Source organism: Patella vulgata, chromosome 6 (assembly GCF_932274485.2).
Source record: "Patella vulgata chromosome 6, xgPatVulg1.2, whole genome shotgun sequence".
Classification (NCBI taxonomy): Eukaryota; Metazoa; Mollusca; class Gastropoda; family Patellidae; genus Patella; species Patella vulgata.
In genome coordinates this window covers 10582966-10601016 of record NC_065884.2, presented here as the reverse complement: position 1 = coordinate 10601016, position 18051 = coordinate 10582966, and the positions used below count along the sequence as shown (strand labels likewise).

The 18051-nt window shown below is 38.9% G+C and overlaps 1 protein-coding gene across 1 annotated transcript; it reads left to right on the top strand.

The window, feature by feature from the left end:
- Positions 1–626: 626 nt before the first annotated feature.
- On the top strand, positions 627–18051 carry LOC126825145 (cytochrome P450 3A6). The gene is made up of 15 exons (XM_050554648.2): positions 627–955; positions 6021–6137; positions 6634–6727; positions 6893–6945; positions 7842–7938; positions 8485–8601; positions 9442–9530; positions 10074–10222; positions 11113–11237; positions 11836–11923; positions 12989–13146; positions 13626–13714; positions 15514–15651; positions 16555–16714; positions 17271–18051. The coding sequence occupies exons 2-15, from the start codon at positions 6064–6066 to the stop codon at positions 17346–17348; spliced, it is 1509 nt and encodes a 502-aa protein (XP_050410605.1). The 5' UTR covers positions 627–955; positions 6021–6063; the 3' UTR covers positions 17349–18051.

Here is an 18051-nt window from a genome sequence, read left to right as displayed (position 1 = left end):
TAATAAATCATGACCGAAGTACTGCACCGATATGTCTGTCACGGGCTAAATCTATTTGTTAAGGCCAGCTGAATTTTTGTCAAGGTCGCTGAGATAAGGTGGGGGTTGGATGGCCGAATGGTTAGCACGTCCGCGCTGTATCATACGGTCTGTCATTGAGTCAACTGGCGGGGTTTCGATTCCCCGGTTGTACGTGACAATAGGAGTAGGGTCGCCTGTCAACCTCGTGGGTTTTCTCCCACTGCTAAAGACCCCTACGCGCGCAAGCGAATTATTGAACCATGTGTTAGTCCCGAAATGATCTAGTTTGTGTCGAGTGGACGTTAAACCCCATTTTTCTCTCTCTCTTTCTCTGTCTCTCTCTCTCTCTCTCTCTCTGAGATAAGGTTATACGGCACGTGATTGATGGCGAGATTGTAGGTTAGGGTTAGGGTAAGCATTGGGGATAGGTCAAGGGTTAGGGATTAGCGCTAGCCCTGTTTACATCTTGTGACCTCTGACGAAAAATTGAGCTGGCTTTATCATTTAACACTAACCGTCTAGGTCACGTCAATGTTTTGATATCTCCGATGTTGCTATGATACGATACGCGATAAATCAATCCAGTATCATTGATTGCTTATTCTGTAAACGATGTACCAAATACATGAAATTATACAGTAAAAGAAAAACTGTATTTCGCCAGTCCTACATTTAGACCTCGCATACTTATACTCAATTATATAATTATATATGTACTCTTCACCAGCTAGCCTATTAAAATAGGTCAAACTTTCACCAACACTATACGCCTACATGGACTTATATATAGGCCTACAGACTGGATTCTCTTGTTGAAATGTAAACAACTATCTTGAGACTGACGACTATTTATCGTATTTTGTTGCAGAAGAGTTGTTGGATGGCTTGGTCTGTTGTTTGATCCAGTAGAATAGTAAAGATATAACTATAATAGGTAGGTTTTGTTCTTGGTTTATATTATTATTTTATTAAGACGAGATCTATCTAACCCTGTATAGAGACGATTATAACTACTCCGAGTTTTGTTTTCATTCGCTGGGCACGTCTCTTGGACATTCTTTCTTTGATAATAAATGAGATTCACTGCCTGGTGATTGTACTCATAGGCGCACGAGAGATTTCATAAATTAGAGAACTCTGATTGTTCCAATTCATCCTGTGAATACTGTCAGAATATCGCACTTTTGTTTGAAATATCTCTGATTAATGTCCGAATAGTCTTATACGTACGTGCGTTTCGGATCATTGAGTGAAGTGTCGTTGTTTTGATCTCAGACTCGTTTGTACGGATTAACGGATTAATGCTCAATGATAAGGTCAACTCAATTGTTTGTCATAGGTCACGAGATGGCTAGCCCAAATTCTTAAATCTAACCCTGGACCTAGCACCAATGCTTGCCCTAACCCTTACCAAAAATCTTGCCAACGACCACGTGCCCTATAACCTTATTTACATCTCAACGACCTTGACAAAAATTGAACTGGCCTTACAAAATAGATTTAGCCGTTTGTACGCAAGTATACATGTATGTACGTAGATTATTAATTCTTTGGATATACACGATACACGATCTCTTTGGATATACACGATACACGATCTTTTTGGATATACAATCTCTTTGGATACACTTAGGAATGCTGCAGTTTTTACTAGCATGTTAACGTCTGCTTCCACAGTATTGATATCGCAGTCTATAACAGTTCCTTAATTAGCACCGCCTATGTTGGTGACCCCAGGGTTTCTTTTCCTTGCACTCCAATGTTTCATGTACAACCGAACGATTATACAGTTCCATCACAGGCCGTCCGTCCCGCGTCATCACTGACATATATATTTGGAGAAACCACGCTGGAAAATCCAAATGAAACCGGGAACCCACCCAGTGCCTTTCTGACTGAACCACCGTGGGCCCCACTAACCAATAATGTATCAGGCAAACTCTTGCAGACTGATCAAGCCAAAGAAATGACCTTTAATAAAAAGTTGATATTGACGCCTAATTAACCCTACTTCATCTCCAAAAGTTATAGAAGCAGTCGAGCAAAAATTTAATGCGGACCAGTTTGACTTTTTGCCTTGTAAAATAAAATTTGTGTTGTGAAGGTTTTCCCCATTATTGTGGATTGGATGTGTTGTTCTGTGTTTTAGTTGGAAAATTGATGCCGCGAGAGAGAGAGAGAGAGAGAGAGAGAGACGTCTTTAGTAATGGGGGGAAACCGGAGGACTCGCAGAAAACCCACGAGGTTAGAAAGGTGACTCTCCTCCTTGTCACGTACAACCGGGGAATCGAAATCACGCGAGTTGACTCAATGACATATATATGATACAACGCGCATACGCCAACAATTCGCCCCCCCCCCCCCAATTGCTATTATGAATCAGCCCTACTTACAAGTCACAGAAATGAAATAGGGTTTAACGTCCTACTGTTCTGAACTGACTGGGCTAATGAAGACGAGCATACGTCATACAGTGTGTTATGAGGGAAATTTTGCTCGCACAGCGGCACTACTTTCTATCTAATATTGAATTCCAAATTCCAAGGGTTATTTTACGTACACGCCAATCTGTATACGGGACTTCGTTTTTTGTATACACTGTCTCTTGCCAGGCCCTCTGTCCTGCACTACTGACAGGCCAGTAAGTCCTGATGGACCTCCAGGTAAGCGAGTCAATGTCTTACTCTCTGAGCCACCATGATTCGGTGATCTAATAGTCGTAGGTGTACGCTTTAGATCACAAGGTCTGTTAATGAGTCAGGTCTTCAGGAGGACGTTAAACCCCATTTCATTTCTGTTAATGAGTTAATGAGTAATTTCATTAAGTGGCATTTAGTAATTGAACAGTAACACACTAATACTATTTATGGAATAACATTTACTGGTTAATTAAACATGCATTATGCAAGAGCTAAATCTGCCTATTGCAGGTCTTTCTTTAGGCCTGAAATGTTTTCTAAAGTATTAATTAGACATTAATTAACTGATCCAGGCCTTAATCAACTCTCGATGGCATCAGATTTCTCCGATATTAAATAGATTAGAATGGTTCAGCGATACTTTGATTTAATCAAATATGGAGGACCGAGACTTAGCTTCGATCAACCAGTACGGTGGTTGAAATTATTGCACACGTCTGTCAAACCTTCAAAGGCTAATATCTTCGCTTGCAATAGAGTAATTTGAATGAAATTTTCAAATTATTCATTTTACATCATCTACTTTCGAACTATAATAGCAAGAATGGCTAGTTCTTTATTTAAATCTTACATAATGTATCTTTAATTAACATGCAACGTTTCGACGATGATACCCTCGTCTTTATCAAGCAAAATGATAAAGACAAGAGTATCATCGTCGAAACGTTGCATGTTAATAAACTAGTAATTGTTATTTTATAAATAGTGTTAGAGTGCAATGAGTAATTAATCCCACACTTGTGTGTGACAAGAAGTATGTTCGTCAGCTAACCTCAGGGGATTTCTCCGGGTCTGTCGGTTTCCCAAGTTGGCGTTAACCTCATCTCTCTGTCGCGCGCTACCCCCCCCCCTCTCTCTCTCTCTCTCTGTACGCCCCCCCCCCCAGTGGGCACCACGCCCCTGACGTCTATGGAGCTTATAGCTACCAATAAACACTACGAGATATAGGGTAATAAAAGTGCAACTTGATAAGACAAGATGCCTATTGCACCATAGCGTCACCAAGGACCAGGTGCATATCTGGGTAATCAGGATTTGTTTACCTAGCCTACTCCAGTTGATATTTAGCATATCTAATTGTATATACTTCGCCGAGTGCATTTCGTGATGAGAAATTCTATATTTATAACTCACACACTGATAGCGACACGCAAAACCTATATTTTTAAAACTCAAAAACTTATAGTGTCACGCAAACGTTCTATATTTAAAACGCAAAAAGTTATAGTGTCACGCAAACATTCTATATTTATAAGTCTTATATCGACATGCAGAGATTTCATATTTAAAACTTACTTACAGCGACATGCAGCTTATGACATCATCAGATGTAAGTTCACAAGCGTTTTATGTTATATTTAAAATACTGAGACACAATGAAAATGCACCACTTTTATAAATGGATGATCGTAAATCTCCTTTAAGAGACACATGTCGATTTACATTTCTGAACGACAGAAAATGATGTTTTAGCAATCGTGTTAACAACGTACCATAGATCAGTTCTCTCAAACATAGAAAATTGTATTCAACAGAATGTTGAAAATCGTGGTTTTATGGAGCAGCGATGGTGCCTAAACTGCTGGCATTTTGTCAGTACAACTCATTACGTTCTTTGAGTGTCTGATAACAACTTACCAGAGCTGTCACCTATGGAAGCGTACAGGGGTCAATAGCGCGATGGATACCGCGATATTAATAAGGTACTATTATGTCAATATATTGTGATCGTTGCGATGATTTTACCCCTGCATGGACTGTTTTTGTTGAGTTAACTGAATCAACTCACTGACTTGTATTTCGTCATTTCGTAAATGCGCACGTTTGCGTTCAGATATTGTTATTATGAAGCTTTGTCGATATATTCCAATTATGTTGACATAGCGCATGGCGATGTTTTACGAACATGCCGCAATATACGACGGCGAAATGGACTATGTCGACAAAGCTTCAGAATAGCAATATCTTAACGCAAACGTGGCCATTTAAAACGACAAAACGACATACAACATAGAGCGTTGATTCAATTAACTCGGCATAAATAATCTTTTCAGGGCTAAATCATCTCAAAGATATTATAACCCTATTAATTTCTCGGTATTTATGTACCTATTGTCTTTTACACGCTTCCATAGTCACAAGAACATTTGGAGGGCATCATACTACTATGCTGGGGGAGGGGGGTCACGGTGGCTCGCTAGTTTGGAGGTCGGGTGTTCGATAAAATTCATCCGATAAAGTTCCCCCTTGTCAGTGATGCAGGACGGAGGGCCTGACAAGGACAGCTGTCTAGTCGTTCGTGTACACATTGGCGTGCACGTAAAGGATCCCTTGACAGTTGGAATTCGATAGTTGGATAGTTGGAATTCGACAGTTGGAATTTCCCTTATAGCACACTGTATGGCGTATGTCCGTCTAGATTATCCCAGTCGGAACAGAACAATATGATGTTAAACCCCATTTCATTTCATTTTATTTCATACTACTATCCTGAGACTTTCCGATCATTAACAGCAGGCATTGTCCACTGGACATCGGTCACGATCTGGACGAACAACAACGCTCGACAACACTTCGACAAGAGCAGCACATCATCCGGCAACATCTGTAGGATCATAGGATGTCTACTTCCCGTACTGCTGCTACTGTGAAGTGTTCAAATTGGTTTATCAGTGCTGATACTATTCGTGGCCGACCACGCTCTGGCTGAGTGCCAGACGATCTTACAGAGGACCAATCCTGACTCAGTGCCGTTAAGGACTTTTTAATTTTTAGCCCTGATGCCTACACTTCACTATTATGTCCTTCGTGATTTGTTGGTTATCTTGTTTCATCTTTGAATGACATTTAGCGATTGAAAATAATATAACACAACACAGTTCTGTGGATTGGATAACATTCATGATATTATATACACATTATCTAATATACTAATCCTTCACTGCTCTAGAAGTTAACTTTAAACCTATAGTGTTAAACCTGCGCCGGTTTCGCTGGATATTCCTGGGACAGAAAGGAAAAAGTTCAACCCCATTTCATTTAATCTATCCGGGCCAGTGGTTAGGTCTAAATATTAAGGCTAACTGCAGATTTGTTCAAAGGTCATGGGATGTAAACAGGGTTAGCGCTAACCCTAACTAGAGGCTACCATCTCGTCAGCAATCACGTGCCCTAACACTATTTACATCTCGCGACCTTGACGAAATTTGCAATTGGCCTTAGTATTTAGACTTGACCCTGGCGCAATTAATGTATTAATAGTCTGAATCAGTCAAGTGTATTGGTTTTTTTTTCTTTCAGATATATCGACTCTCGACGAATTAAAACAACCAAGTCAACCATCATGAATTTTTTTGGTCTAATTGACATACCCGTTTGGATTTTGTTGATATCTTTCATTCTGTCATTAGCTATCGTGTAAGTTTTCATTTAAATAACTTAATAAGAAATATGGCGATCTTTGATGAAGGAAGACTTCAATTTTAAGAGGTCATATATATCGAAAAAAGTTATCTGGAAAAGGAATCTATATTTTTCGAATTGAAATCCAAATTTGCCCCATTTCGTGAATTAAATACAAAATGTTACAGAAAAATGGTATTTTAGTAAGCCACATTTTTGGGATAGACAGTTGCTCCGAACTGGGCTGATGAAGACGGGCATACGCCATACAGTGTGCTGTGGACGAAATTTTGCCCGGACAGCGGCACTACGGCCTACACTTATATCTAATTCCAATTGTGAAGGGATCTTTTACGTGCACGCCAATGTGTACACGGGACCTCGGGTTTTCTTCTCATCCGAATGACTCCATTTGGTACTGACAGGGTATGTTTAGTTTTCTCAAACAGCTGATACCACGTCTCATTTGCGGTGTCGACATAATAACGATGAGCAAACTTTTATATTTTAGGTATATCACGTCGACTCATGGAATGCTTAGAGCAGCAGGTGTCCCTGGTCCACCTCCAGGAATATTTGGAGTCGTCAATGAATACAATAAAAAGGTAAGACCGGTATCTAGCGGAGCATGTTTATTTTTGGCTGTTGATATTCTAAGCTCAAAATTATTAAATGAATAAAATTGAGGGTTTTAAACAGACCCAATAAGAGAAGTTGTCATCTATCTGAATAATATGATGTTTTATTATATTTTCTATTAATTGATTTAGGGAGTCGGACAGACGGATCTGGATTTAGTCAAGAAATATGGTCGACTTGTAGGGTTAGTGTTATCGTTAAATATTTTATAAAATATGAACACCCAAACAACAAGACAGAATAGTTCAAAACACAAAACTATTTTGTGGTTTCCTCTTGCCAGTGGTGTCAAATCGTTCGGATGAGAAGGAAACCTTGGGTCCCGTATAAACGTTGGCGTGCACATAAAAGAATCCTTTAAAGATGGAAGAGTAGGCAGAAATGCCGCTGTCCGGGCAAAATGTCCCTCGTAGCACACTGCATGACGTATATACATCTTCATCATCCTGGTTTCTGTAGAAAAGTAGGACGTTAAACCCCATTTTTTTTTCATTTCATTTGAGGCAAATATGTCACTCCATCGCCGAGATATAAATGCGGTAAAGCCTAGCTCATAACCCGCCGTAAGTGACGCGTTAGTCCCATAACCCGCCGTAAGTAACGCGTTAGTCTCATTACCCGCCGTAAGTGACGCGTTAATCTCATAACCAGCCGTAAGTGACGCGTTTGTCTCATAACCAGCCGTAAATAACGCGTTAGTCTCATAACCCGCCGTAAGTAACGCGTTAGTCTCATAACCCGCCGTAAATGTTTTAACACGCACGAGTTGTAGGATTTGGTAGCTTGCAAGAAACTGGATGAAAATTTTGTACGTGCCGAACACACGCAAGTGGCGCGTTAGTCTCACTTACGGGTTTACTAACATTTCCGACGTAGGCTGTCAGTAGTAGCAATGCACGAATCGTATGCATTGCATATGGAAATCTATTGCTTTGATCTGACCATTGCCTCGCTTGGCTTTTCAATAATTAACTGAGTCTACTATGATATTATATTAAATTAATTCCATTTATTAAAAGTTTTATACCATTTAACTTTTTAATCAGTGTTAATCCACAGGTGTGTAATATCTATTTTCAGTATTTATCACGTGCGACTACCTATATTACTAGTGGCTGATGTTAATATTGTGAAAGAAATTTGTGTTAAAGAATTTCCTCGTTTTACCAACAGAGTCGTAAGTATAATAGATACAGGAGGATACTCAAATGAACGTCCCGGAATTAAATTCTCTCAATCCCAAAAAACTGACAATCTGCCTATTACAAGTGTTTATTTTGGCATCAAATGTTATATAAATTATTATTTAGACATTTATTAACTTGCCAAGACCATAATCAACTCTCGATGCCATTGGATGTCATATCCATGGATGCACAATTGTCCACTAAGGGTTCGTACGAGGGCTTTTGACCCTATGATGTCAAATATCGATTAATCAATCAGCGTTTCTAGTGGTTTACCCACAGTTCCGTGCATGGCACACCAAGAAGTCGCCGTAACAGAATGTTTCATTGGCTTATTACTCACGTCAACCAAAACGCCGCTAATATAACAACTCTTTGCGATCCTTGTGTAGTAAAGACATGTAAAACGAAATTTTGAACTATAAAAAACGAAACGAAATAGGATCTGTGTTTTAATCATATTGATCCAATGATTGTTTTCAATATTAACTGTATTGTGTTTTCTCAAATAAAATCGTTGTATTTTTTACTGACAGGTTCTGCTACCAAATGATGAAGTGAATCAATTGTCGGTAGGGAACGCTCGTGATGAAGATTGGAAGTTCACACGAAGTCTTTTAAGTTCTTCTTTTAGTAGCGGTAAAATAAAAAAGGTATGCATTTCTTTTGTCTGCATTATTACCCTCGGTGGATGCAAAATGAAATAAAATGGGGTTTAACGTCCTACTTTTCTGCACTGTCTGGGCTAATGAAGACGGGCATACACCATTTATTGTGCTATGAGGGGAAGTTTGCCCGGGTAGTGGCACTACGGCCACTCCTATTTCGAATCCCAATTGTCAGGGGTTCCTTTACGTGCACGCCAATGCATACACGGGGCCTCGGGTTTTTTTGTCTCAGCACAACGACTATACGTTGTCCCTTGCCAGGCGCTCCGCCCTAAACACTGAAAAAGTCGAACCACGTCGGAACATGTCGATGAACGTTCTCGTCAAACACCGGGATCGAACCTATATGCTACCGAGTCAATGTCTTACTCACTGCGAGCCCCTGGTGTTGGCCAAGAAAATCCCCCGGAATTTCCCAGCATGATTTTCCCCGTGTCAGTGTTGTAGGACGGGTTCTTGGCAAGGAAAAGCGTCCAGCCGTTCGGATGGGACGATAAAGCGAGATCCTGCGTACATGTTTACGGAGATGTAAAACAAAGCTTGACAGTTGAAATTCGATGAAAACTAGCCCTTGTTGTACATTGAATTCCGTGGGTGAAGGTTGCCCTTAGTAATCACGAGTTTTAGGGGTGATAACTCTGGTGTCAAATTAAAATTAGATTTTGAAAGTAGAAAATATAAATTGTGACGTCATCCCCTTCATTTATATTGATCCTGTTCACTAATGCAGAAAGGGATAATTAATATTCATAAAACTGTTTCCATGACGGAATTGTTTAACAAAGATGCTGGTGGGCGTATGCTAAGTTACCTCTTTTGTTGTAGATGATTCCATTGATTGAAAGCTGCAGTCACATCTTGATAAAACATTTAAAGAACAAAGCTGAGACTGGCGAGGAGTTCGAAATGAAAAGGTAGAGCATACATAATACGGTACCGGGTCAAAACGATTACCAACCGAAACCGGTTTGACAGTGCACCTTACTTTTTGTAGGTACAAAATAAGCGATCCTTGCCATGGGATTGTTTCTAGCAGGAACCACTGCATGGTTTTCACTGAGTTTCGTCAAGTTGGGATCATAAATGGCTGATTCTGGTCATGAACGGTTGATTTCGGTGACAAGCGGATGATTCCGGTGTGAAACGGTTGATTCCGGTGACAGAATAGAAGAAGTGGTTTCGATTCACCGGTTGTACGTGACAAAGAGTAGGGTCGCCTGTCCAACCTCGTGGGTTTTCTCCGGGTCCTCCGGTTTCCTCCCACTGCTAAAGACCCCTACGCGCAAGCGAATTATTGAAATAAAATTGAACCATATGTTCGTCCCGAAATTACCTAGTTTGTGTCGAGTGGAGGTTAAACCCCATTTCTCTCTCTCTCTCCATAATGAGATAAATGTATGTCTATTTTCGTCTCATATTCAAGTAAGACTATAATGAGATAAATATTCTATTTTCAGATTCATGAGTAGCTTTACTCTCGATGTGATATGTAGTGTAGCGTTTGGTATAGACATAGATTCTCAGAACGACCCCAATAACCCGTATGTACGCAATGCACTTAAAGCTATTAATATCAGTTTTCGTTCACCCGTTATGATTTTATGTTGTAAGTATATCTTTGCATTCTACCTTTAGCTGCGACAAACCTACCGTGAAAGCAGGTTTTGAACTACCACGCTTCCCCCCCCCCCCCCACGCCCCTCAGCTAGGTCACGCGCCTGTCAGCACCTATGCGCTGATAAGACCTGATAAGGGGAACCACCGTAGCAAGAGCAACCCGAGTGTCCGTCATGTCGTTAAAACAACTGGGGTGTATTGTCCCGTGTCCGAAATATCGTGCATACAACTTGGGTGTATTGTCCCGTGTCCGATATATCGTGCATACAACTTGGGTGTATTGTCCTGTGTCCGTATTGTCGTGAATACAGCCTGTATCCAGCGCATTAACAACACTGGTTTCTCTTATAAGTTTTACACGTACACGCTGGTGACATGGCGTCATTGGCAAGCCGGGATACGAACGTATTGTGAACACACTGGAGAGACTTAATTCAGTCACCTTGCTGATATACCCGAGCTATTTAAACATACTTTATGCAAGAGGTAAATCTGTCCATTGCAGGTCTTTCTTTACTCCTGAAATGTTATATGAACTATTAATTAGACATTTATTAATATGAAAAGACCATAATCTTATCTATCCGATTTTCATTGGATTTGAACCCGATTTACTGTTCAAAGTCCGTTGATGATTAAACGCAAAAGTGGATAATCGAGACTGTTAATTATCGTGACAACGCTAACATTGACACATGAGGCAAGAGTGAAAGCATATTCCCTTTACATCATCTAGCTTTTAGCTACTATAGTGTGAACGGCCAGCTCTTTATCTAATCTTTAATGTATCTGTAAATAACAGTTTTCAAAACAATCCAAGGACGACCCCCACCCTCCACCCACCCACTCAAATTACGCTATAACTGGTTTATTTTCTAGTTTTGTTTCCGTTCATGAAAGATATATTTCAAAAGTTGGGGATGACATTTTTGGACAGGAATAGTCAGAATTTTTTCGTAGAAGAAACTTCAAAAGTTATAAAAGAAAAAATCCAAGATCCCAAGGTATGTATTTGTTAGTTGAACTCATATATCATACGATAAAATCCAATCTGATTAAAACACAGATCCTATTTCGTTTCGTTTTTTTTATAGTTCAAAATTTCCTTTTACTTATCTTTACTACACTAGGATCTGGAAGAGTTGTTATCATTGGCGTGTTCTGGATGATGTGAGGGTCTGGGCAATGAAACAGTCTGTTACAGCTGATTGGTTAATCAAATGTCTGACGTCATAGGGTCAAAAGCCGCTCGTATGACCTCTGACGCGACCCATCACTACAACCGGTCAGATCTTCATGTAGTGTAGGCCATCGAAAGTATAAGAAAACGAAACGAAATATAGATCTGTATTTTAATTCGATTTTCTTTTTTTCCTAATATTTGCAAATGGGAAGACAGCCCGAGGTCTCGTGTACCCATTGGTGTGCACGTAAAAGAACCCTTGATAGTTATAATTCGAAAAAAAATAGGCTGTAGCGCGGCTGTCAGGTCAATTTTTTCCTCACAGCACACAGTATGGCGTATGCCCATCTTCAGTAGCCTAGTCGGTGCAGAAACATAGGACGATAAACCCTATTTCATTTCCCCTGTTCTATTTATAGAAACGTGATGATATTTTACAACTTATGATAAATGTCAAAGAAGAATCTCAACAAAATGAAAGTTATTCAGTTGGTGGAGTTCATAAAGGTATTCTATCATAATTTATTTATAGAATCACATATTGAAACCAGTGGTCTAAGTGGGTAAAACGCTGGCTCGCTAGCCTGGAGATCCGGACCCGTAGCCACGGGGGGGGGGGGGGGGGCTTGGGGAGCTTAGCCCCCCCCCCCCCCAAAAAAAATAATCGAATTAGCCCCCCCCAAATATTTCGCCAACAATAATGATTTCTTAGGAGCGTTCTAAGCCGGCCACATCCTCAGCCCCTCCAAAAAATTCCGTAGCCACACCAAATATTAAGAGCTGGCTACGGGTCCGATTCGATACCTGCATTGGTCGAGAAAGTTCATCCAGATTTTCCGGTGTCTAGTCGTTCGGATTGGACGAAAAATCGAGGTCCCGTGTATACATTGGCGTGCACGTAAAAGATCCCTTGGCTGTTGAAAGTCGATATAAGAGTAGGCTGTAGCGCCGCTGTCCGGGCAAAATTGCCCTCATAGCACACGAATTATTTGTCAATTTCAATCAACATTGATGATGTTGTGATCTTCCGGGAAACGATGGACTTCTGATGTCCAATATTGATGACTAAATAAACTTTTTACTAATGGTACACGAATCGTGTACCATAATGCGTTTTATCGTCATTTGTAACAAGGGACTCGAAGAACAAGGCTAGACATGTTCCACATGTCACGTTGTTATATTATTATCTGGAGAGCATGAACAATAAATAATATCGGTGTAGACTTGAATAACCAGACGCTAGAGATTGCCATTCGATTGAGACTTCTGGCATATTTCGCCGAACTAAACTGATTTGAATTTAGAGTAAAAACGGAAACGATTGAATGGAAATCCATTTATACACATTCATATTACATTGTTATATGCGTTACGACCCATTTGTGTCAATTTCTAGGTCCCAAATATTAACGATTTAGCTCCTTTAATAAAACACGGGACTATCTGCAACACCATAATTAATTATGTATGGCCTTAGCAAAATGAAAAAGAGTATTCTTAAACGTTTTAGAGATAGGAATCCAAAGTACATGTATACAACACTAATTGTTTTCTTTATAATGTTTTCAGTATTTACAGATCTGCACATTATATCGAACTCGATCACGTTTCTTATTGCTGGGTTTGAAACGACTTCAAATACCCTCAGCTTTATTAGTCATTTACTGGCAACCAATCCTGAACTTCAAGACAAGATGATACAAGAATTAGATTACTTTGTTGGCGAGGTAAGGGTGTGTTGCACTGAACTATATCTGACATGTTCTGTTGTTGACTTGTGGAAAACGACGATGGTGAAACAGGCATATTCACAGATTCGTGTATCTGGACTCGGATTTGAAGATCTAGAGGGATCTGGAATCTGGAAAGGCCTTTATTCGGATTATTGTCTCCACGACTTTGATTATAAAACTTAATGTCATTGTAGACCTACTCAGATATAAATCTTGCCATACATGTACTTATTAAAATCATACCCAATAAAAGTCAATTTTTCACATATAGAGGATCCGTGTATACATTGGTGTGCACGTAAAAGATCCCTTGGCAGTTGAAATTCGATATAAGAGTAGGCCATATTGCCGCTGTCCGGACAAAATTTTCCATATAGCACACTGTATGGCGTATGCCCGTCTTCATGATCCCAGTAGGAGCAGAACAGTAGGACGTTAAACCTCATTCCATTTCATTTTCGTTTATTTACCAGGGGGAGATAACTAACGACAACTTGTTTAAACTACATTATATGGACAGATTTATCAGCGAAACGTTGCGAATGTATCCTCCAGCCATCAGGTATGTATTATTCATACTGCCATAAAACATAGAAACACTATTGTATAAAAAGGTCACTTTAAAAAACACGGTGTTATGAATTCGCTGTCGCGAGAAGAGAGGGCGGGTCATCTTCGACCTTCGTCCTAATAGGTGCACAAGTCAGGCTACATGTATTATAGAAAAACAGGCCAGACTACATGTATTACAGGAATACATTCCAGGCTACATGTATTACAGAAACACAAGCCAGGCTATATGTATTATAGAAACACAGACCAGACTATATGTATTATAGGAACACAAGCCAGGCTGCATGTATTATAGAAAAACAGGCCAGACTACATGTATTACAGGAATACATCCCAGGCTACATGTATTACAGAAACACAAGCCAGGCTATATGTATTATAGAAAAACAGACCAGACTATATGTATTATAGGAACACAGGCCAGGCTACATGTATTACAGAAACACAAGCCAGGCTATATGTATTATAGAAACACAGACCAGACTATATGTATTATAGGAATACAGGCCAGGCTACATGTATTACAGAAACACGAGCCAGGCTATATGTATTATAGAAACACAGACCAGACTATATGTATTATAGGAACACGGGCCAGGCTACATGTATATGTATTATAGGAACACGGGCCAGACTACGTATGTATTATAGGAATACAAGCCAGACAACGTGTATTATAGAAACACAAGCCAGGCTATATGTATTATAGAAACACAAGCCAGGCTACATGTATTACAGGAACACAGGCCAGGCTACATGTATTATAGAAATAAATGTATGACATGCCAAATTTTGTTTGATATGACAAGCAGTTATAAGTGATGTTAGGTCGCATTGGATTTTCACCCTATTATGTAAACTAATTTTAGATCCATGTATTATAACATAAAACTATGTAAGCACATTAATTACTTTTAGATCGAAGCATTATTACATTACACTATATAAGACAAATTAATCCATTTAGATTCATGCAATATTACATTAAGTTTACATTATGTGAGACAAATTAAATGGGCATTAGGTAAGATTATAGTTGCAATTTCATATTTTTAAGTTATATTTTTAAAATTTATTAAAATTAAGCCTTAAAATAGATTGTTAAAGAATAATCCTATAATTCACTATTGCGAGTTGAGAAATTGGCAAAAATATCATTTTCATCTTCAAATTCCAGCGTTTGAAAATAGCTACTCCATGGTGGAGAATAGAAAACAAGGGAGGTAATTGTGTTATTATTTCCGGTGTAAATGAGTTTTAAGTGTGAGAATGACACCTATGATTGTATAATAGTGAGTTGACAACCTATTGAGCAAAAGACATACAAATAATTATGTTTTGACTTTCTTAGAAAATATGAAATTGTAACTTTAAATAAAAAGCTAACAGTTCTCGCTATAATAGTTAAAAACAAATAGATAATGGAAACAAAATATGCTGAAGATTTCTGAACCAAGATATTAGCCATTGAATTTTAGGCTAGCCTCAGTCGTCATTACTGGCGTTGGTATGATAATAAACAAAGACGACTCGATTATCCAGATTATCAATTTTTACGTTAAATTACCCATCACAAAATGTATTCAAATCCAGTAAATATCGCAGGCTAACGATGACATCGAGAGTTCATTGTGGTCTGGATAAATTAATAATTTAGATAACATTTCAGGCCTACAGAAAGACCTGAAATAGGCAGATTTAGCTCTTGCATAATGCATGTTTACTCCGTTTAGATCCAAGCAATATTACATTGGGTTTACATAATGTAAAGTAATTAATATATTTTAGATCCAATCGAGAAGCATCAGAAGACATCGAGATTGGGGGTTACAAGTTACCACGTGGTACAGAAATAAACGTAGCAATATATGCTATACACCATGACCCCGAATATTGGAATGACCCGGAAACTTTTGATCCAGACAGGTAGGCTAGACCTTTCAATTTAAAGGCATGCTCCTTTGAGAATTTAAGGATATGTTCTTTTTAGAATTTAAAGGTATATTTCTTTGAGATGGGGAATAACCCCTCAGATTGCCATAACACCAGTTAAATAAAATTCTATCCTTCCAAAAACGCCGGAGTTACCCATTAAAGGTATGCTAACATTGGTTGATAAAGACTAGAGAAGGGCCTGGCAAAGAACGCTGTCTAGTCCCTGGCAGTTGAAATTCATTTGCGGCCCGGTCAATATGTTTTTCATAGTATCCTCCATAGCATATATCCTTCTTCTAAAAAACAACCCCAGTTGTACGTGTAGGAGTAGGATCGCCTGTCCAGCCTCGTGGGTTTTCTCCGGGTCGTCCGGTTTCCTCCCACTGCGTGTGACAATATCTGATCAGTTGTAGTGGAAGGTCGTGTCAGGTGTCATACGAGCGGATTTTGACCTTATGACGTCAGACATTTATTAATCAATCAGCGTTGTCGTTTCTAGTGGTATACCCAAACTTCCGTGCACCTCACTCCAAAAAAATCGCCGTAACAGACCGTTTCATTGACTATTCCCTGACATCATCCAGATCGGGTTATATAAAAACTCTTTCTTCCAGATCCTAGTGTAGTAAAGACAAGTAAAACGAAATTTTGAACTATAAGAAACGAAACGAAATGTTTTAATCAAATTGTGTGATTGCATGCGGCTAAGCGTGGGTGTTTTATAGAATAAAATTTATCTTTATCTTTTATCATTGAACCCGTTATTCCAGAAAAGTTTGAGGCTTAATTCCATTTCATTCATTCATATTATTGGTTGTATTAAATGACAAGACTTCTAATGCTTTCTTTATTATTTTTTTATTAGATAAACATCTTCCATTCATTTATTTGTAGGTTTTTACCTGACAGGATGGGTCCCAACCCTCCCTGTTTTATGCCCTTTGGATTGGGTCCCAGAAACTGCATTGGTATGAGGTTAGCTCTTACAGAAATGAAAGTGTCTTTAGTGTCTATTTTACGTCACTACCGGTTTGTTACGTCACCATCGACACAAGTAAGTAATTTGTGTTTTATCGACAAGCCTTGGTTTATCTTTACGGACTTACTCAATAAAGGTACAGTGACCATAACATCCTGTATAAATTGAGATAGTCAGATGTGGGGAAACTTTCCAGTGATTTCCACAAAGAAGTTAAACATTTTTGGCCAATATCGTTTTCCAAATAATGTCTCTATTTTGAACAGCGGTTGTAAATTTTATTATGCCACCCAGTTCTGCTTCACTCCCGTCCGCTACGTTAGCCTTGATAAAGATGGGTCAAATTGTCGATTGGGACTGTAGATTTTTGATTGGGTTCTGATCGGAAGTATGCTTACGTCATGAGATACTGTTTTTATCTGCGCACACCGGGACATTCTTGTCGCAAGCCCAGTAACGATGGCCACTGACCAAAATAAAGCAATGAGGTTGAACTCCTTTGAGATGAAGTCAGTTTTATTGTGGTTTTGGACGTGGACTGTCAACTGTTGAACACATAATCGGTTGTAGCTCAACGTCCGTTCGATCTTTAAAAATGAAATGACATTACTTGTTTTTTTTTTTTTTACAGATACCACTTGTTCTAGCCAAGAATGAAGTTATGCTCCAATCAGAAAAGGGCATATGGCTGAAAATAGAGGCTCGATAAATGTATTCTCTCAGTTTAAACCAATCATACAGTTATAATAGCAGTGACGTGTCTCAGTTTAATCCAATCATAAAATTACAGTTGCAGTGACGTGACTCAGTTTAATCCAATCATAGATGCAATAGCAGTGACGTGTCTCGGTTTAAACCAATCATAAAGTAACAGTAGAATTGAAGTGTCTCGGTTTAAACCAATCATAAGTTACAGCATGAGACAAAAGTAATGTGACGTGTCTCTGTATAATGATAATTCTCAATTTGTATAGCGCAAAAATACGTAATAGCAGTTTCCATGACAACAGGCCCGAGTTCACAAAGCATTCTCAGATTTAAGTTGAGAATTTACTCAAAATTGTTTACCTTGATTTAACTAAAATGTAACCCGTTATAAAACTTTTGTTGTTTTAATGTATCAAATACATCAATAAGAAACTGTGTGCAAAGTTTTGTGTTTCTGGATCAAAGATATTTCTCATAAACAGTGATTGGAAGTTGAGTATATTCTCAACATAAGTCTGAGAATGCTTTGTGAACTCCGGGCCAGCTTTAACAACGTCATTAAAGCTTCTTGGTGTGAACCAACATGACTAATTGTATTTAATATAAACAATATTTATTAGAACGTCTCATTATGACCTAATAAGGTTAATTGTACAATGTGTATGATATCTATAGTTATTAGAACAAAATATCTCCGTATGACC